This window comes from Chrysoperla carnea, chromosome 1 (assembly GCF_905475395.1).
Source record: "Chrysoperla carnea chromosome 1, inChrCarn1.1, whole genome shotgun sequence".
NCBI classification, from domain to species: Eukaryota; Metazoa; Arthropoda; class Insecta; order Neuroptera; family Chrysopidae; genus Chrysoperla; species Chrysoperla carnea.
In genome coordinates this window covers 53584326-53599470 of record NC_058337.1, presented here as the reverse complement: position 1 = coordinate 53599470, position 15145 = coordinate 53584326, and the positions used below count along the sequence as shown (strand labels likewise).

Sequence of the window (15145 nt, the reverse complement as noted above, 5' to 3'; positions counted from 1 at the left end):
TCGCTAATTCTTTTGCGTTTGATGTGGAAATACTAAGTAAGTGTCAGTTACAGGTAACTGGCAATAGTGACAATTATGATGTAACAACAATCTTATATTTTCAAGAAAATAAGTGCTGAAATCATATGATGATCAGATTTTGAGCATTTTAACTGGAAAATTCTGATGTTTTCTTAAACAAATGAAATTGGCATTGTACTGAAAAAATTACTTAAATTTTGCGTTAGTTCAGAAAGCTGCCCTACCGTAATATAGTTAAAAAATACATTAAACAAATTTTTTGTTGTAAATTTATAATCTTGACCGCCTTTTCTTACTCTGCCTGCTTGAAAGTGAAAAAATTAGACTTCTAGAACCGACTATTAGACACTATTTATATGTAATTCCTAGTCGCATGTAGCAAATACATCACAATACATATAATCAGGGTCCTAAAAGTTATCGCTGCACGATAACCATATAGTCTGTAGAAATATCTACTTATAAATATTTGTGACTGTCGTACATTCATAAATTTATGTTTCCACAATTCATTATAGTAGGAAGACATTCATAAATTACGTGAGCATTTTGTATTCAATGTAGACCCCCCCCCCTTCAGTGAGATTTGTTGGGGCTCCCTTTCCCTTGCGTGAGATTTTTTTCAATATAAGTTTATATAAAAATTTTTACTGAATGCAAACGTTTATAAGCTGCATTTTTTTCTACTCTCGAAATAAGTAGCCAAGAGATTTTGTGAGATGTGGTGAGATTTTCTTGAGACCCCCCCCGTTCCAATGAGATTCGGTGAGATATTCATGAACCTCTACCCTCCCCCTTTGAGCTCACGTAGTATAATAATCTGCCAATTAAAATGAACAATGGAAGTTTTTTCGTCTGCTACTTCATGGAGATAGGCAGTAGAGGGGTCTTGGAAAATTAAATAAAACATTTAAACTGAATACCTATTTCGCGTGATTAATATGTTAAGTTTTTCTAATCACAATAATTGTTTGAGACCTATAAATGTAAAGATTTCTCACGACCATATAGCAAGGGTTCAATCGATATCATAAAATGAAATACAAAACTAATAATATTTATAATTATTTATTATTTATTTCAGCGAGGTTATCAGTGTTTACGATAAAGGCCTTACTACTATAGATCAAATATTATAACGTGAACGTTCAATGTTCCAATATGGTTGTAATTATTATATAATAATAATAATAATAATAATAATAATGGGGCTTAACCTCCGTTTCTCTGGCGTATACGCCTATAACAGAGGCCACCTACATCATTATTTGTTAATCTTTATTTATTTAATTACAAACATATTTACAATTACATTTTGATGTGGGTGGAGTCGGTTGCTTCGTTCTTATCCAAGCGACGACAATGTGATCAATTCTACCACCCTCATTAATCATAATTGTTCACACTAAAGTCTAAATGGACAAACAGTCTAATACACACGCCTTAGACCGCTCGACCATTTAGGCTCTTAATTATTATATATTTTTTCATCAAAATTATCATTTGTAATGACTAAAATATTTGGTAGCAGAAGTTTGGTTTCAAAAAATTCCGATGAAACTTAATTTTTTTGTTTTGAACGTTAGTGTCTTTTTTTAAAATTCATTGTTCATGCTATAATATTTGAACTGTAATCATTTTTTAATACTATACTAAACATAAAATTAAAATAATAATAAATGAATTATTTAAAAGTATTGTTATAATTCTATATAAAAAAGCTCCTTATTTTAAAAATATCTTGTGTCTCTCTCCATACAGCGTGTTTCATCTATTTGTGTCCTGAATTTTTCATCCTAGAACACCAACCTTAAAATATTATAGTATTCCATCGTGCTTATTTGGCTGACTTGGCAATAGGTCAGTGTTGTCTACACGATGATATGAAATTCAAGCCAGTATGATTGTGTAACATAAGTGTAGGAAGGTACAGGGAGTAAGCCATGGTTTTAAGTGGCGGTTTTTTACTGGCCTGTTGTTTTAAAAACCAAGACAACTTAGTTTACCCGAAACTAGTTTTTTCTGGTTTGCTAAGTGTATGAGATTTTTAACAAGAGGTCTGCAAAATAAGATCATCAAAATCGGTTATGTTGACTTCGGTTATAACACCGAATGGATTATATCGACGAAATGGCAAGATCCCGGCTAGATCCCTATTTAAACACACATACGAATATATCGGCTAGAACGATATATTGGGTATAGTGACCAATATTCGATGAAATTATAAGTCAATACTTTTTCACATTCATACTTTTTTCAAGTACATACTTTTTCAGTGAACTTAAACATCATAATACTATTTTTGACTTTATTTTGAGTCTTATTAACTTTATTTTGGGCCAGTAATATTAATGGGTCCAAAATGATACTAATTCTATTGATACTAATCTCTCTGATAGGCATGCATAATTTCGTCACTTTACAAAAATGATAATAGTTTTAGGATATCTTCTGTCGGAAAATAATGGTTGCCAATAAGAAAAAGTACTTGCAAATTATAGAATAATTTAACAAGGGGCTTGCGAGAACCTCAGCACACCACTGGGCTTGCTGGCTTGAAATATTGACCTCGTGTGGCGGGGAATAAATGTACTGTTATGCAAATTAGGGCGTTTGGATTTTAATAAAATAATTAAAATACTTTGGTGACGGTGGTAATCAATGGCATCAATATATAAAATAAAAGTATACCGCTCATTTCTTAATTTTTTATCATACCAAACAAATATAAATCCACAAATACTGTGGTACATTGTGTGAGCACGTAAATAATGTCTATTTTTGTAGAATGATCCTCTCATAAACAGCCATTACCCCAACATCCACACCACGGAACTTTACCACCTGCGTTTAAAGTGGAATACGTTGATAATTTCCTAGATTTCGTAGTATTTCGAGAACTTTCGCTTGTTAAACTGTTTGTTCGTTCACGTTCAGATAAGCTTGTAAATTCATTAAAACTATCATATTGACGATTATACGAGTCACGACTTCGAATATCATATTTATTTTTATGTAATTTTTCTGTCGAACAACTTTTTCGACGTTTTTTTTCATGATTTTTATGTTTCTTGTCATTAATTTTTGCTCCATCAATTTTTACATGTCTCGATTTATCCATCAAACTTGATGTATTCGATGTAAGTGAAACTTTTCGTTCGAAACTTGGACCTTTACCTGCCATACTTGACGGAGATTCCATTTCACTACTTTCGGGTATTTGGTTCAAATTCTGTTTCGATGAGGATTTCTTTACAAGTAACTCGTTTGTCGGTAATGGTGTATCTAGATGTTTCGAACTCTCCTCTACGTTTTTTTTCTTTGATCCATTAAAATGTATACTTAATTTTCGATGCTTTCGAACTTTCACCGGTGATTTATTTATCGAGACTGGAGGAGCGGATTTTACAGTTTTATCATCACTAGAACTTGTAGTTTTATCTAAATTTGTTTCGTCGATTGTTTTCGAAGTTGCAACAATTTCGGTTGGAAAATTTTCTTTCATTATTTTTGGACTATTTATTTCTTCTGATGCAATTTGTGTCGAAGGTAATTCTATAGGATTGGGTATATTTTTTTTATTAGAATCCGTGTTTAAAGATGTGGATGGAGTTTCATTTGTACAATCCTGGGGCGTCTGAGACGTTGTCTTTGGAAGTTTTTGTGGAACAGCGTATGGAACACAACTTTGACAATTAATATTACTTTGCGAGTCGAATAAGGGCACTTGACACATGTTACAAACCCTTTGAAAACTTTGTATGTTTTCATAAGTGTTACATATTGGAGGCATTATGGCTGGTACAGTCGTGCTCATGTCAGTAACTGCTGGTATATTTAAATTGCACACAGGACCCTCTGTAAAATTACTAAAATTTGGTTGAGCATTTGTTGGTAATGTTTGAGAACGAAATGGAAAGACATTTGTTGGTTGCAACGTTGGACTAATATTTGAAATGTCGGGATTTGATTGTTGTGTTAATTTATATTTTTCAAAACCAATCAAAGGCATTGGGTTTGGGACTAAAACTACGTTAATTTCACTTTTATAAGGTTTTTGTCCATAGAATGATGGTTCAGTCTCAGTAAATTGTGGGGATGATTCAGGCGTTAATGTACTATCAATTTGTACGAAATTATGACATAGATCATTTGACTGTTGCTGTGGTGTACAAAATAGAAATGGATTTGAATTTTGTTCGTATTCTAGGGAATTTGGACTGGTTGATGGTATAGTTTTTTTAGAATAAAGTAAAATATCTTTTGAGATCATATCCATATCTTTTAATAGTTGTTCCAAATTTCCACCACTTTGAAAACTAGTATGATCTTCTGGAATATCTTGGATAATGGGGGAAATGGCCTCATTAACATACACATCTGGGCTAGTTTTTGTGTAGATTAATGGCTCATCTATATTATTTCTCGCTGGAAGTGGTGCAAAAAAATTTGATGGGAATTTTCCATTCTCATTGTTTTCAGGGTACGATTGATCCGGTCCTAGTACAGATGTTTTTTTATTTTGTTCTGGATCGTCAGATGATTTTTCACCAGAATTTTCTTCAGATACTACACTTAAATGATCAAATTCGACATGTAAATTATGATGACGATTTGAAATTTTCTCCGTATTATCGTAATTTTGACTCGATTCTTCGGTTACAACACTTTCAGCTGCAGCACAACTTGGACATGAATCTTCGTCATCAGAATCATCTTCACTGGAACACGTTGTAGAATCTTCACTACCGCCTGAATGTTTTCCATCCGCTGATAATAATTTATTTTCTAGTTTCTCATATTCATTTCGTATAAACCATATTTCCCGTCGAAGTTGTTCATTTTCTCGACGTAATTTTTTGATATCGTTTTGTCCTAAAAATAAGGAAATTTAATTAATTAAAAAACTATGATATGCAACTGTTTAAACAAGAATGTTGTAAACTGTAGTATTATTAAATTATACCATATTATACGGTGCGATTCAAGAGAAATGATAAATAAATATGTAACAGGATGTCTAAACTGTTTTAAAAATTTGCTGCCCTTGGATATTTAGTTATCAATTTCCAGAACTCTACCGATATTTATTTTATACTGTTTCTTTTGAAAATTTCTAAACAAGATGGGAATGAAGTTTGCAGCAATTTTTATACCATGCATATATGAAATATACATAGTATATTAAGTTTAGTCCCAAGTTTGTAACGCTTAAAAATAATGATGCTAGGAAACAAATTTTGTCATAGCTGTTCATAAAATCACCTAATTAGTCCATTTCCGGTTGTCCGTCCGTTCGTCCGTCCGTCCGTCCGTCCGTCTGTGGACACGATAACTCAAAAACGAAAAAAGATATCGAGCTGAAATTTTTACAGCGTACTCAGGACGTAAAAAGTGAGGTCAAGTTCGTAAATGAGCATCATAGGTCAATTGGGTCTTGGATCCGTAGGACTCATCTTGTAAACCGTTAGAGATAGAACAAAAGTTTAAATAAAAAAAATGTTCCTTATAAAAAAATAAAAAACTTTTGTTTGAAACATTTTTTTGTAAACATCACTGTGTACCCACGAGGGCGTTAATTAGGTGCAAATTTTATAGTATGTATTAATATAGGAATATCAGTTGTGTGTGTGTGTGTATTTAAAAGTGAATATCTTTTGTTATTTACGTGACGTCAAAAAAACAAACGATTGCGCATCAACACTGTCTATACATTTTTGTATGTGTTATGTGATAAAGAAATCAACTCTGACTATGCATGGTATTTCAACAATTAACTCAGTCAATTGTTTCTTTTCACTTGTTTTTAAATAATTTGCATATATGTTAATATACATATAGGGTGTCCTATTTTAATTTCCTCAACTTAATTTTTTCATCAAAGTGTATTCGAACAAAATGACAAAAGTAAAATTTGTTCTACTTAGAGGGGTAAATTTTACGAAAAGGACTATTGACCATAATTTTCAGAGCTATGGTAATTTCAAATCATGTTCTTAAATTTTTAGTATTTGATCTTTTTGGGTATAAATAACAATTGAAAAAAATTGATAAAAAAATAGTTCAATTCAATTGGGATTAAATTGAGACACCTAATATTAGGTCACTTTCTTGGTGACATTGGGTCCTTAAGCAGATTTTTCTTCTACCTGTTCACTGTACCCAACGCCTTTATATTATCAACTTGTGAATACAATTTTGAATAAATGATTCAAAAGGAGGGAAAATGTTGCAGAATAGTGTGTCGGAAAAATATTTATGGTAATAATTAAATAGAGGAAAATTGTAATATTGTCAAACATGTGTCAAAACCATTTAAAAGGAGGGAGGAAAGAGACCATTGAACATAACATAAATATTTTGCAATCTGTGTGGTTTGCTTGTAACATGTATAACTGTATATACGTTCCCTCAGGAATAGATGTAGGGAATATATTGTATGTTTGAAGTTAAAACACAAATTGACAACTTGCAACTAATTTAATAGGTCACCAACCAATATAGTAATGATCCCAAAGGATATATTAATATTTTATTTAAAAATATGCAGAGTGGTTCAAAATATAAATAGGCATAAGACCTATTTTCGACAAAATTCACATCTGGTTTATAATACTGTATAGACGTTAAATCATTTTTGATAGCAAATGGATGTTCCAGGCTACGCCATTGTCTCTTTTGCATTTTTATGTATTGAAGTCAACTTTTGAAGATGTTTAATAAACAAATATAAAAATTAAATTTTTTGGAAAGGAAAAGTTTTATTCCGGTTTTTTGCTCATATCTATAAGCAAACAAAATTTCTTCATCGTAAAATTAAACGTTTTTGATTTTTGAATTATTCAATGGTATACAGTTAAAAATCTATGGGAATTATTATTAAATAAACTATAATGAATGCCTTTAAACTCTTATTTAAATAAATTTGGACAAATTTGTAGCAAAATATCTTAAAATAATCTTTAACAAAAATTAATAATGACCACTCTGTAAGGCGCATCAGAGTTTATTCATCCCATTTTAACAAAAAATAGTATTACAGTCAAACCTGAGTAAGAGAGAACTGAATAAGCGAGAAAACTCTACAAATGAGAATATTACTCAGGTCCCGGACTTTGACCTCTCAAAAACATCTACAAGTGAGAAACAAAAACATGTCTAAGTGACAGTTGTTTTTTGCTATTCTGACTTCTATAACTGAGAATCTCTCTTGTCTGTATCTTTCTAAGCGACAATTCAACATTTGCTTTGTATGACAATAAATTATGCTTTACGATGTTTTAAGTTAATTTTTACAACTCTTTATTAACAAGGTTTGACTGTATTTCAAAAAATTTTTATTATCAATCTGATGTAAGCAAAATATAATTTTATTTTGATTTTTTAAAAGGATCAAAAGGGAAAATTTTCTCGAAACCATTCTCGGGTGTCAGTCGCACTTCATTCGCAGATAGAAATATCCAAAATCGAGCCGTCTAAAACTAAACTTTTTTGTGACGTTTCCAGCCAGATTTTATAACTTTTTTAGTGAGTGTAGTTAGCATACACATAAGATTTGTTTTAAGTTAAATATTTTTGGATGTTGAATTATTTATTTTGTTTATTCTCGAACATTCCTTTTGCGTGTTGAACATAAAGCTTAAATAACGTTTTTACTGTTCAAATAACAAACCATTAAATAAAATACACAAATCAAAATATGTACCTACAATTCGTTCTGTTTGAAACAATGCAAATGCGAGGAACATTTGGTGCTCATAAAATATTCTCAACTGACGTGTCTAATCAATTTAAATTTTTTTGTTTCATTGAAATTATTTTAATTCATGGAAAATAATTCAAAAGGACACGTTTATAAGGTGATCCGTTCACGGGATCCGATGTAGGGAAAGATGATTGTGTCAATAGTTCGATAGATTGTGTCAGGCAATCAAATTGGACCAATTTTAATTATCATGAGATTGATAAAATCGAAATATTTATCATAAGGAATAAGAAAGCTATTGGTGTGTCTACGAAGGGCTTAATCCACTTCCTTATTATTTGATCATAACAATTTTTTTCTAAATCATTTTTTATAATTTATTTATTCAGTTGCTTTTTTGGCGGTCAGTCTATTTCTTACTTAAAAAGGTATTTGAAAAATAAGGTACTTCAGTATGGATTAGACTCTAATCCAGGCATGGGCGAGTTATTTTAAGTCGAAGTCACCATTATTATAACTTTATTGTGTGCCATAAACTTTATTGTGTGTCTCTTTATCCAAGTTCGCATTGCTCATAGAGTTGGAAGCGAGACGGGTATGCGACTCTTCTACCTATCTCAGTTTCTCTTATAGTAGTGAGATAGGTAGAAAAAAAAAGTTGTTTCTCTGTCTTACTCGTGTTTTTGGTTGTCACTGGTTAGATTGTCACTGTCTTACTCGTATTTTAGATACAGAAGTCTGAGGGATTTCTCTGAGCCACGTTTGCCCATGCCTGGGTTAAAGAACTGAAAATAGCAGGTATAAAGTTCGCTGAAATATAGTATTATGACGAAAAATATGGTGGTAGCGTTGTAAAACTAAATTGTATTTTTCTTCCCATTGCTTGCGCCATATTTTGATATGTTTCGTCATAGACTTCTCATGTCGAATTTCTTAGTATATTTTCCATGATTCATTATGAAGTTCCCATCTCCTTTATTCAAAATAAGACTTTGTTAAAAAAGGGTTGCTTTTTGAAACAAAATATATTTAGATTAGAAAGGTTTAAGTGAAATAAATGCTTGTACTTAAGAAGTATTTTTCACTTAATTTTAAGCTTAATTAATTTAAATTTAGGTAAATGTGTAAATTAGTTAATTAAGAATTGAAACATCTGTTTTACATATGTATATATAACATACGTGTTGGTGTGCATATCATGGACGCCCCGTCAATAATTTGTAAAAACGTTTTAAATTTCTACGTAAAAGAATTTTTTTAATTAAATTTAACACTTTTCAAATTGACAGAATTTATTTTTTGCTTTGAATTTATTGATTCTATTCATGATTGTTTTATGTTTTTGTGAACGTTTAAAAACATGTTTATTGATAGATATACAGAATATTCTTCGCATCTTTTTCAATTGATTGTTATTTCGAATAACCTTGTTGAACAAACTGTTTAAGTAATTAACTTGAAAAATTTAACAAATGCTTTTTTGGTTACGAAAAATTGTTATGTAAGCATAAGGCGCAAGCAATTGGCTAGTTGCTTGGCGCGTAGTTATAAAGCGAAGCGTTATAATTACATAACATCAAAATATCAAAATAATCAGATTTACTTAATTTATAGTGCCTTGCATATTCTGAGATAAGTACTGACCGTGAAGTTAAAATTTAAAATTAATATAGGTTAAAGTTGTAGGGAACTTTCACTCAACACCTAATAAAAAAATTCACTTCAAATTGTCGTCATGTTCATTCATAATTTAACATAAACTGCATATAAATAATGTACTATAAATCGTTTCGTGTACTATAAATCATTGTACTTTGTACGTTTCTAAATCTGAACCAAAGTTCCAAAAAATTATGGAATTTCATTCTTCAGCAAAATTGCTAAATATGTTGTCTATTGTTGAATTCTGTCTTTTCTAGAATAAGTTAAATAAAGTAAGCCATTCACTTAATGGACCCCAACCGCAATCCTGAATTTCCAGAATGGTCCACACAATGACTTATCGGCTCGTCGAGCAGTTATTACAAAAACTATCATACGTTGTTAGTCAGTCACCACAGTTATATTTTGTGTAGCGGTGTATGTATATCTGACTCTGTAGCTAATACAAACAAAAATAAACAGTCACTTTTAATACTAATGTATGTATATGGCGCATAGTCTGTGATAAATTTCGGTTTACTACACGTTGACAGATTAGTACGCCAACATGTTGGAAAACATGCTCATCCCTAAATTCGAGTGATAGAACGTGTTAGAAAATTAAATTTCTGATAATTGAATATTTACATATAAAACTTTTACGAATATGTTTCGTTTTTTAAAAACTATAAATTATATTCTTTATTCCGTGTTTTCTCAAAGATTTACGCTCATAAGTTTCGGAGCTAAAAGATTTTACAATTATTAAAATAATATGTTCGTACAATGATATTTTTTATTTGATATATCAATTGATACAAACGTTTTTTTAGTTTTTCTAATTTAGTATTTTTCGTATAGTAGATTTGCCGGCAGATGGGCAGGTAGACCCGATTTTGTTTCCATAAGGGTGCCAGTTTTAATTGAATGGAACCCTAAAATGATCTCGATTAACTGTATAAATTTTCTAATTGCGCAATGAACACCTTGTTTGTTGTTATCGTAATATAGAGTCCGTCCTGTAAACGTTTGTGTAAATATTCTATACTCAATTTGTTACAAATCAAAGTTTTGTTGAATAAATAATTTATATTTATTTTAATTAAATCTTGACGATATACAAATGTATCATTTGTTTGTTATTACCTTTCTCCACTTCAGCATTAATGTTAATTGTACGCAGTCTTAATTCTTCATTTTCATAAATCATTCCACGGGATGATTTTCGATCCAATCTGAAAATGAACAAAAAATTAATAATTATTTGAACTTAAGTAGTAACAACGACTATACTTGAGTTGTTTTATCTAGGCCAACTTTTTGAACTTTAAAGTATTTTCGAGCCTAATAGTACAATTTAATTGATTCGAATTTATATTTTTGCTAAATATTAGTTATTTTAAATCAGAATTAAAAGTTCGAACTACTTAAATTAAACTGTGTGCTTTAAAAATGTATTTTGTTTTTTTTAAATGTTGGAATCGATAAAACAACTCAAGTATAGTATTCACAGATAGAAAATAGACAAGCCCCTCAAATCTGCTTTAGGCATACGCAAATTGAACTACTAATATTTAAAATAACCAGAGTTAATTATTTAAAAAAGTAGCAATTAAACTCTGCTCTAGTACTGTTGCAAATCAGCATTTATCACGAAAAATCGATGGGGACCAAACTGATAGTGCTTCACAAATGGTGTTAGGTGCGATTCTAGAACTATTTTGAGTTGATTTTGGACTTAAATGAGTAATTTTTGGCGATAATTACTGACTTAAATTGGTTATAGCCTTGATTTTTGCCCATACTTTCTTTTATCTTAATGTAAATTACGAGTGAAAAACTACATTTTTTAAAATATGTTATTTAATTTTGTTTTTTCTTCATCATTCAGCTCAGATCCGCCCTTAACTGGTATGAATTTGCTTGCTTTTTTAACTTGAAACGAATTTAAAATAGAAGAATAGAACCTGTCTCCTTTGTTTTAGCTTTGCATTCTTCATTGTTGGTATAAACCGCTCAGGATTTATAAATTATAAAAGGAGGCAGATACATGACTATTTAAGGTTTTTATAAATAAAATGGGTCTATGTGTTCCTTGGAATCGAACCAAAAGTTAGACAGAGTTTGTATTTATATTTATTTGATACCATGTAAATATCATGGGAAATAAAAGGAGACAAATTTAACTAAACTAAATAAATAATAATTTAAAAAAACACGCTTTACTTATTGCATTAAAAGTAGATAATAGTTTTAATTGTATTGTAAAATTCAAAGGGTAAAGTTATTAAATTATTGTATTGTCATCGGACCTCGATACGTGTGCAAATTTTCAAGCAAATCGGGAAAAATAGAATTAGGATAAAATTAATTTCTAAGATTTTTTTACATTGTTAGCTAGTTAGTTAGTTAATTACAAGTAAAGCTAATAAAAGCTTATTAAAAAAAACGCAACACTTTTTGTTTCGTTAAATATTATCACAATATTTGCAAGGAGCTATCTTTAGTCCATATGGTCTCTACTAGGGCTCATTTTAAGGATAATGAAATGAACTTGAAGTTGCACTCCAATATACTCTAAGACTCGAAGTGTTGTCATGGCAATTGAAAATTGAAGACTATTTTAAAAGGAAAAAAAGATCAATTATTGTCATGACGTCCTGAAGTGTCCATGTTAGTTATATTAGTGTATATGTAAGTATCATCAGCTAGATTTATTTGCTAGCGGATAAATTTGATCTGTACAAATCACAGTATATATGCTCAACTCTGAATGAATATGGATGCTATAAAGTTTTTATATATTTTTTATGAAAATGATTCGAAACTCGTTATTAAAATTAATTTTATGCGTATGATTCATGCTAATAAATATTTCTTCAATTCTATAACAAAAAATAAAAAAGTTTTGTAAATAATCTTATTTTAAAATTTTACTAAACTATCAATCATCTACTAAAATAATAATTTCATATCATACAGTGATATTTTATTTACAATAATTTTATATTTTCTATACCATACTTTTCAAAAGATTGTATTCTTTCTATTATAATAATTTGGCGTCAAGGTTGTTTTTACAGGATTTATTATATAAACAAAATTTAATGTCCTAAAATGTGTTCTGACTTCTGAAAACTATAAGTTTCTGTTCTTTTGAAATTTAAAAATAAATATTTTTTATGTCTTTTAGACCAAGGTAATAATAATATTTTGTTAAGGATTTTTTTTAGGTCAATTTTAATTATTGCTAAATAATATTTGAACTTGAAACAAATTTTTATTTAAATTTAAAAACAAAAAAAAATATCTAAGTCTAAAAACACAGATGTTTCATACTAAATTCCGATTGCTAACTTAAACATGAAAAATATTTAATTTTCTAAAACGGGAAATAATATTACGATAAATCATTATTTAAAAAAATTAAAGCAGTTAAAAGAGAAAACACGATTTTCTTAACTGTGGAGTAAAAAGTATAAATAAAGTAAATTAATAAAATAAAATAAAAATTCGACGAGTTGAAAAAATTGTACTCAAACAGGTACAAAAAATTGTGCCTAGAGCTCGTATGGCCCAATTTGCTGAGGTGCTTGACATGAATCCGAGAGGTCCGTGTTTGAGTACTGGTGTGAATGTATTTTTTTCAAATCTCTTTAATTAAGATTACTCGACAAGAAATTTGCCTATATATAGTTTGCGTTGTTTGTATCATAATAAAATCGTCAATTATAATCGAGAGACTTTGACGATAAATAAATATTGTATACATGATTAAAGTGAACAACACAAATAATAAATATTAAATATAATGTAAAATTTAACATAAAAAACCCGGTAGCTGCTTGACACATTAGTTATTTACATCAAATATTACATTGAATTTAAAATTTACTTTGTAATTTTGAGGCCGTTCTTCTTTTTTAAGACTCAAAAATATACTATTTAGCAGCACTTCCATCAAATGTTTATTATCATACAATTCTTCCCATTATCTCCACCACCATAATTCAAATTTCTATTGGGTATCTATCGTATTTTTGAATTTCTGTATGATATTAGGTAGATGGTAACATAATATTGTATTGTCAACGGAAATACAAATATACTATACAAGTTTAAACCTCTTCGATCAGTAGGTGAAAATGGGCTAGAAAATTAGTTTGCAATGTCAGTGAGGTACAAATGAAGTAACAAATTTCCGAAGTAAACTTAAAAGAATTAAGCTTTGAGATTTTAATAAATACGCGTTAGATTACTTGATCAGTATAATAGTATCGCTCGATAAACTATAGTTTTTATTTTCAAATTTTCTCGAATTAAATCAGAGTACCATGTAAAATTATGCAAATGTATACTCACTGTCAAAAAAAGTGCCACAGTTAAAACATTCTAAGCGTACTCATCATATGTTATGTTATAATAGTAAACCTTAGAATGTTTTAAAACGAGCATTTTTTGTGACATTGAGTGTACTTTCAGGTGCTCCTGGCAGTTTTTTTAAGATAGCTATCATTACTATTCAAGAGTTTCCAACATTAATTAAAAGTATCAAAATCTCGAAAATTCGAATTAAGAGATCCATCAAATTTCGTTGCATCATGGAATCCTAAACTTAAAAAATCTTTCCCATACGAATGCGTTTTTGTTTGATATCTGCAGCTTTATCATAGCATTCACGGAGGTCTGTGGAACCCCTTCAGACAGAGTGGAAATATCGAAAAGAGTCCGTGACTCATGTTATATTACCGTATAGAAATTAAATAAAATTCTTTTTTCGGGGCGGTTAGTTAGCAACCTAAGTTTAGAATAAAAATCCGTGTATATAAGTTAATGTGACACAAACAATTTCTACGGTGATGAAAATTTGACTATAATAATTTTAATAAAACTTTGCCAAATTTTAAAAATAAACTATTGGTAGATTTTAAAATTTTTGAGAAATAAAATTTCGCAAAAACTCGAACAAAAAAAAGAGGTTAAGAATTCGATTGATGAATAAAAACGGAAATGACGTAATTAAACATTCACTGACATTAGAAATAAAACATTAAAGTGTAATCACCTGCGGTTCGGTTTAATATTAATGTCTTTTCTTCGAGTTCGTAACATTGTTGAGCGTGACATTTTTGCATACAAATTTTAATTCGCACACTTAGAAAAAAAACTAAAAAAAAAAAAAAACTATGCCACTGATTTAATGTTGTTCTTTTGAAACACAGAACATGTTTATAGGTCACAGTGAAAACTTTTAGTACGTTTTAATTATAGAAATCTTATAACGATTAAAATTGTCACGAAAAAACAAAATCTATATTTAAATAATTTTTGATTTTTATTTCGAATTTTTTTTACAAAAACATATTTTTAAACAATTTTTCAAAACAAATCTTGAAATTCTTCCATTTATTTTCGCTTCTCCAGAAGTTGAGTTAAATCCAGAATGTTCAATAGTTAGTTTATTTCTCTTTTCGCTCCTTTTTTTGTGGGTTTAAGTAATTCTTGATCATAACAATCGCTTCAGTAATTAAATAAATTGTGTACGATATCGCTAAAAATGCTAATATCATGTAACCAATTCCCGTTAAAAAATCACAATAATTATCGCAAAATTCACTCCAAACCAAATCAAGTTTCAACATTTTTCTGTTCTAATTTAATTAATTGGGGGACTAACGGAAAAATTTCTTCTACTTATTTCGTTAAATGTAAAACACGTATTAACACAATTAGTTTATAATTTAAACTCCCACCACTTGTGTGTGTCTTAAATGC

At 29.6% G+C, this 15145-nt stretch overlaps 1 protein-coding gene across 1 annotated transcript; it reads right to left on the bottom strand.

Moving 5' to 3' along the window:
• Positions 1–1731: 1731 nt before the first annotated feature.
• LOC123298184 lies at positions 1732–14630 on the bottom strand. The gene is made up of 3 exons (XM_044880118.1): positions 14436–14630; positions 10517–10605; positions 1732–4899 (listed from the first exon to the last, which is right to left on the bottom strand). The coding sequence occupies exons 1-3, from the start codon at positions 14495–14497 to the stop codon at positions 2822–2824; spliced, it is 2229 nt and encodes a 742-aa protein (XP_044736053.1). The 5' UTR covers positions 14498–14630; the 3' UTR covers positions 1732–2821.
• Between the last annotated feature and the right edge of the window lie 515 nt (positions 14631–15145).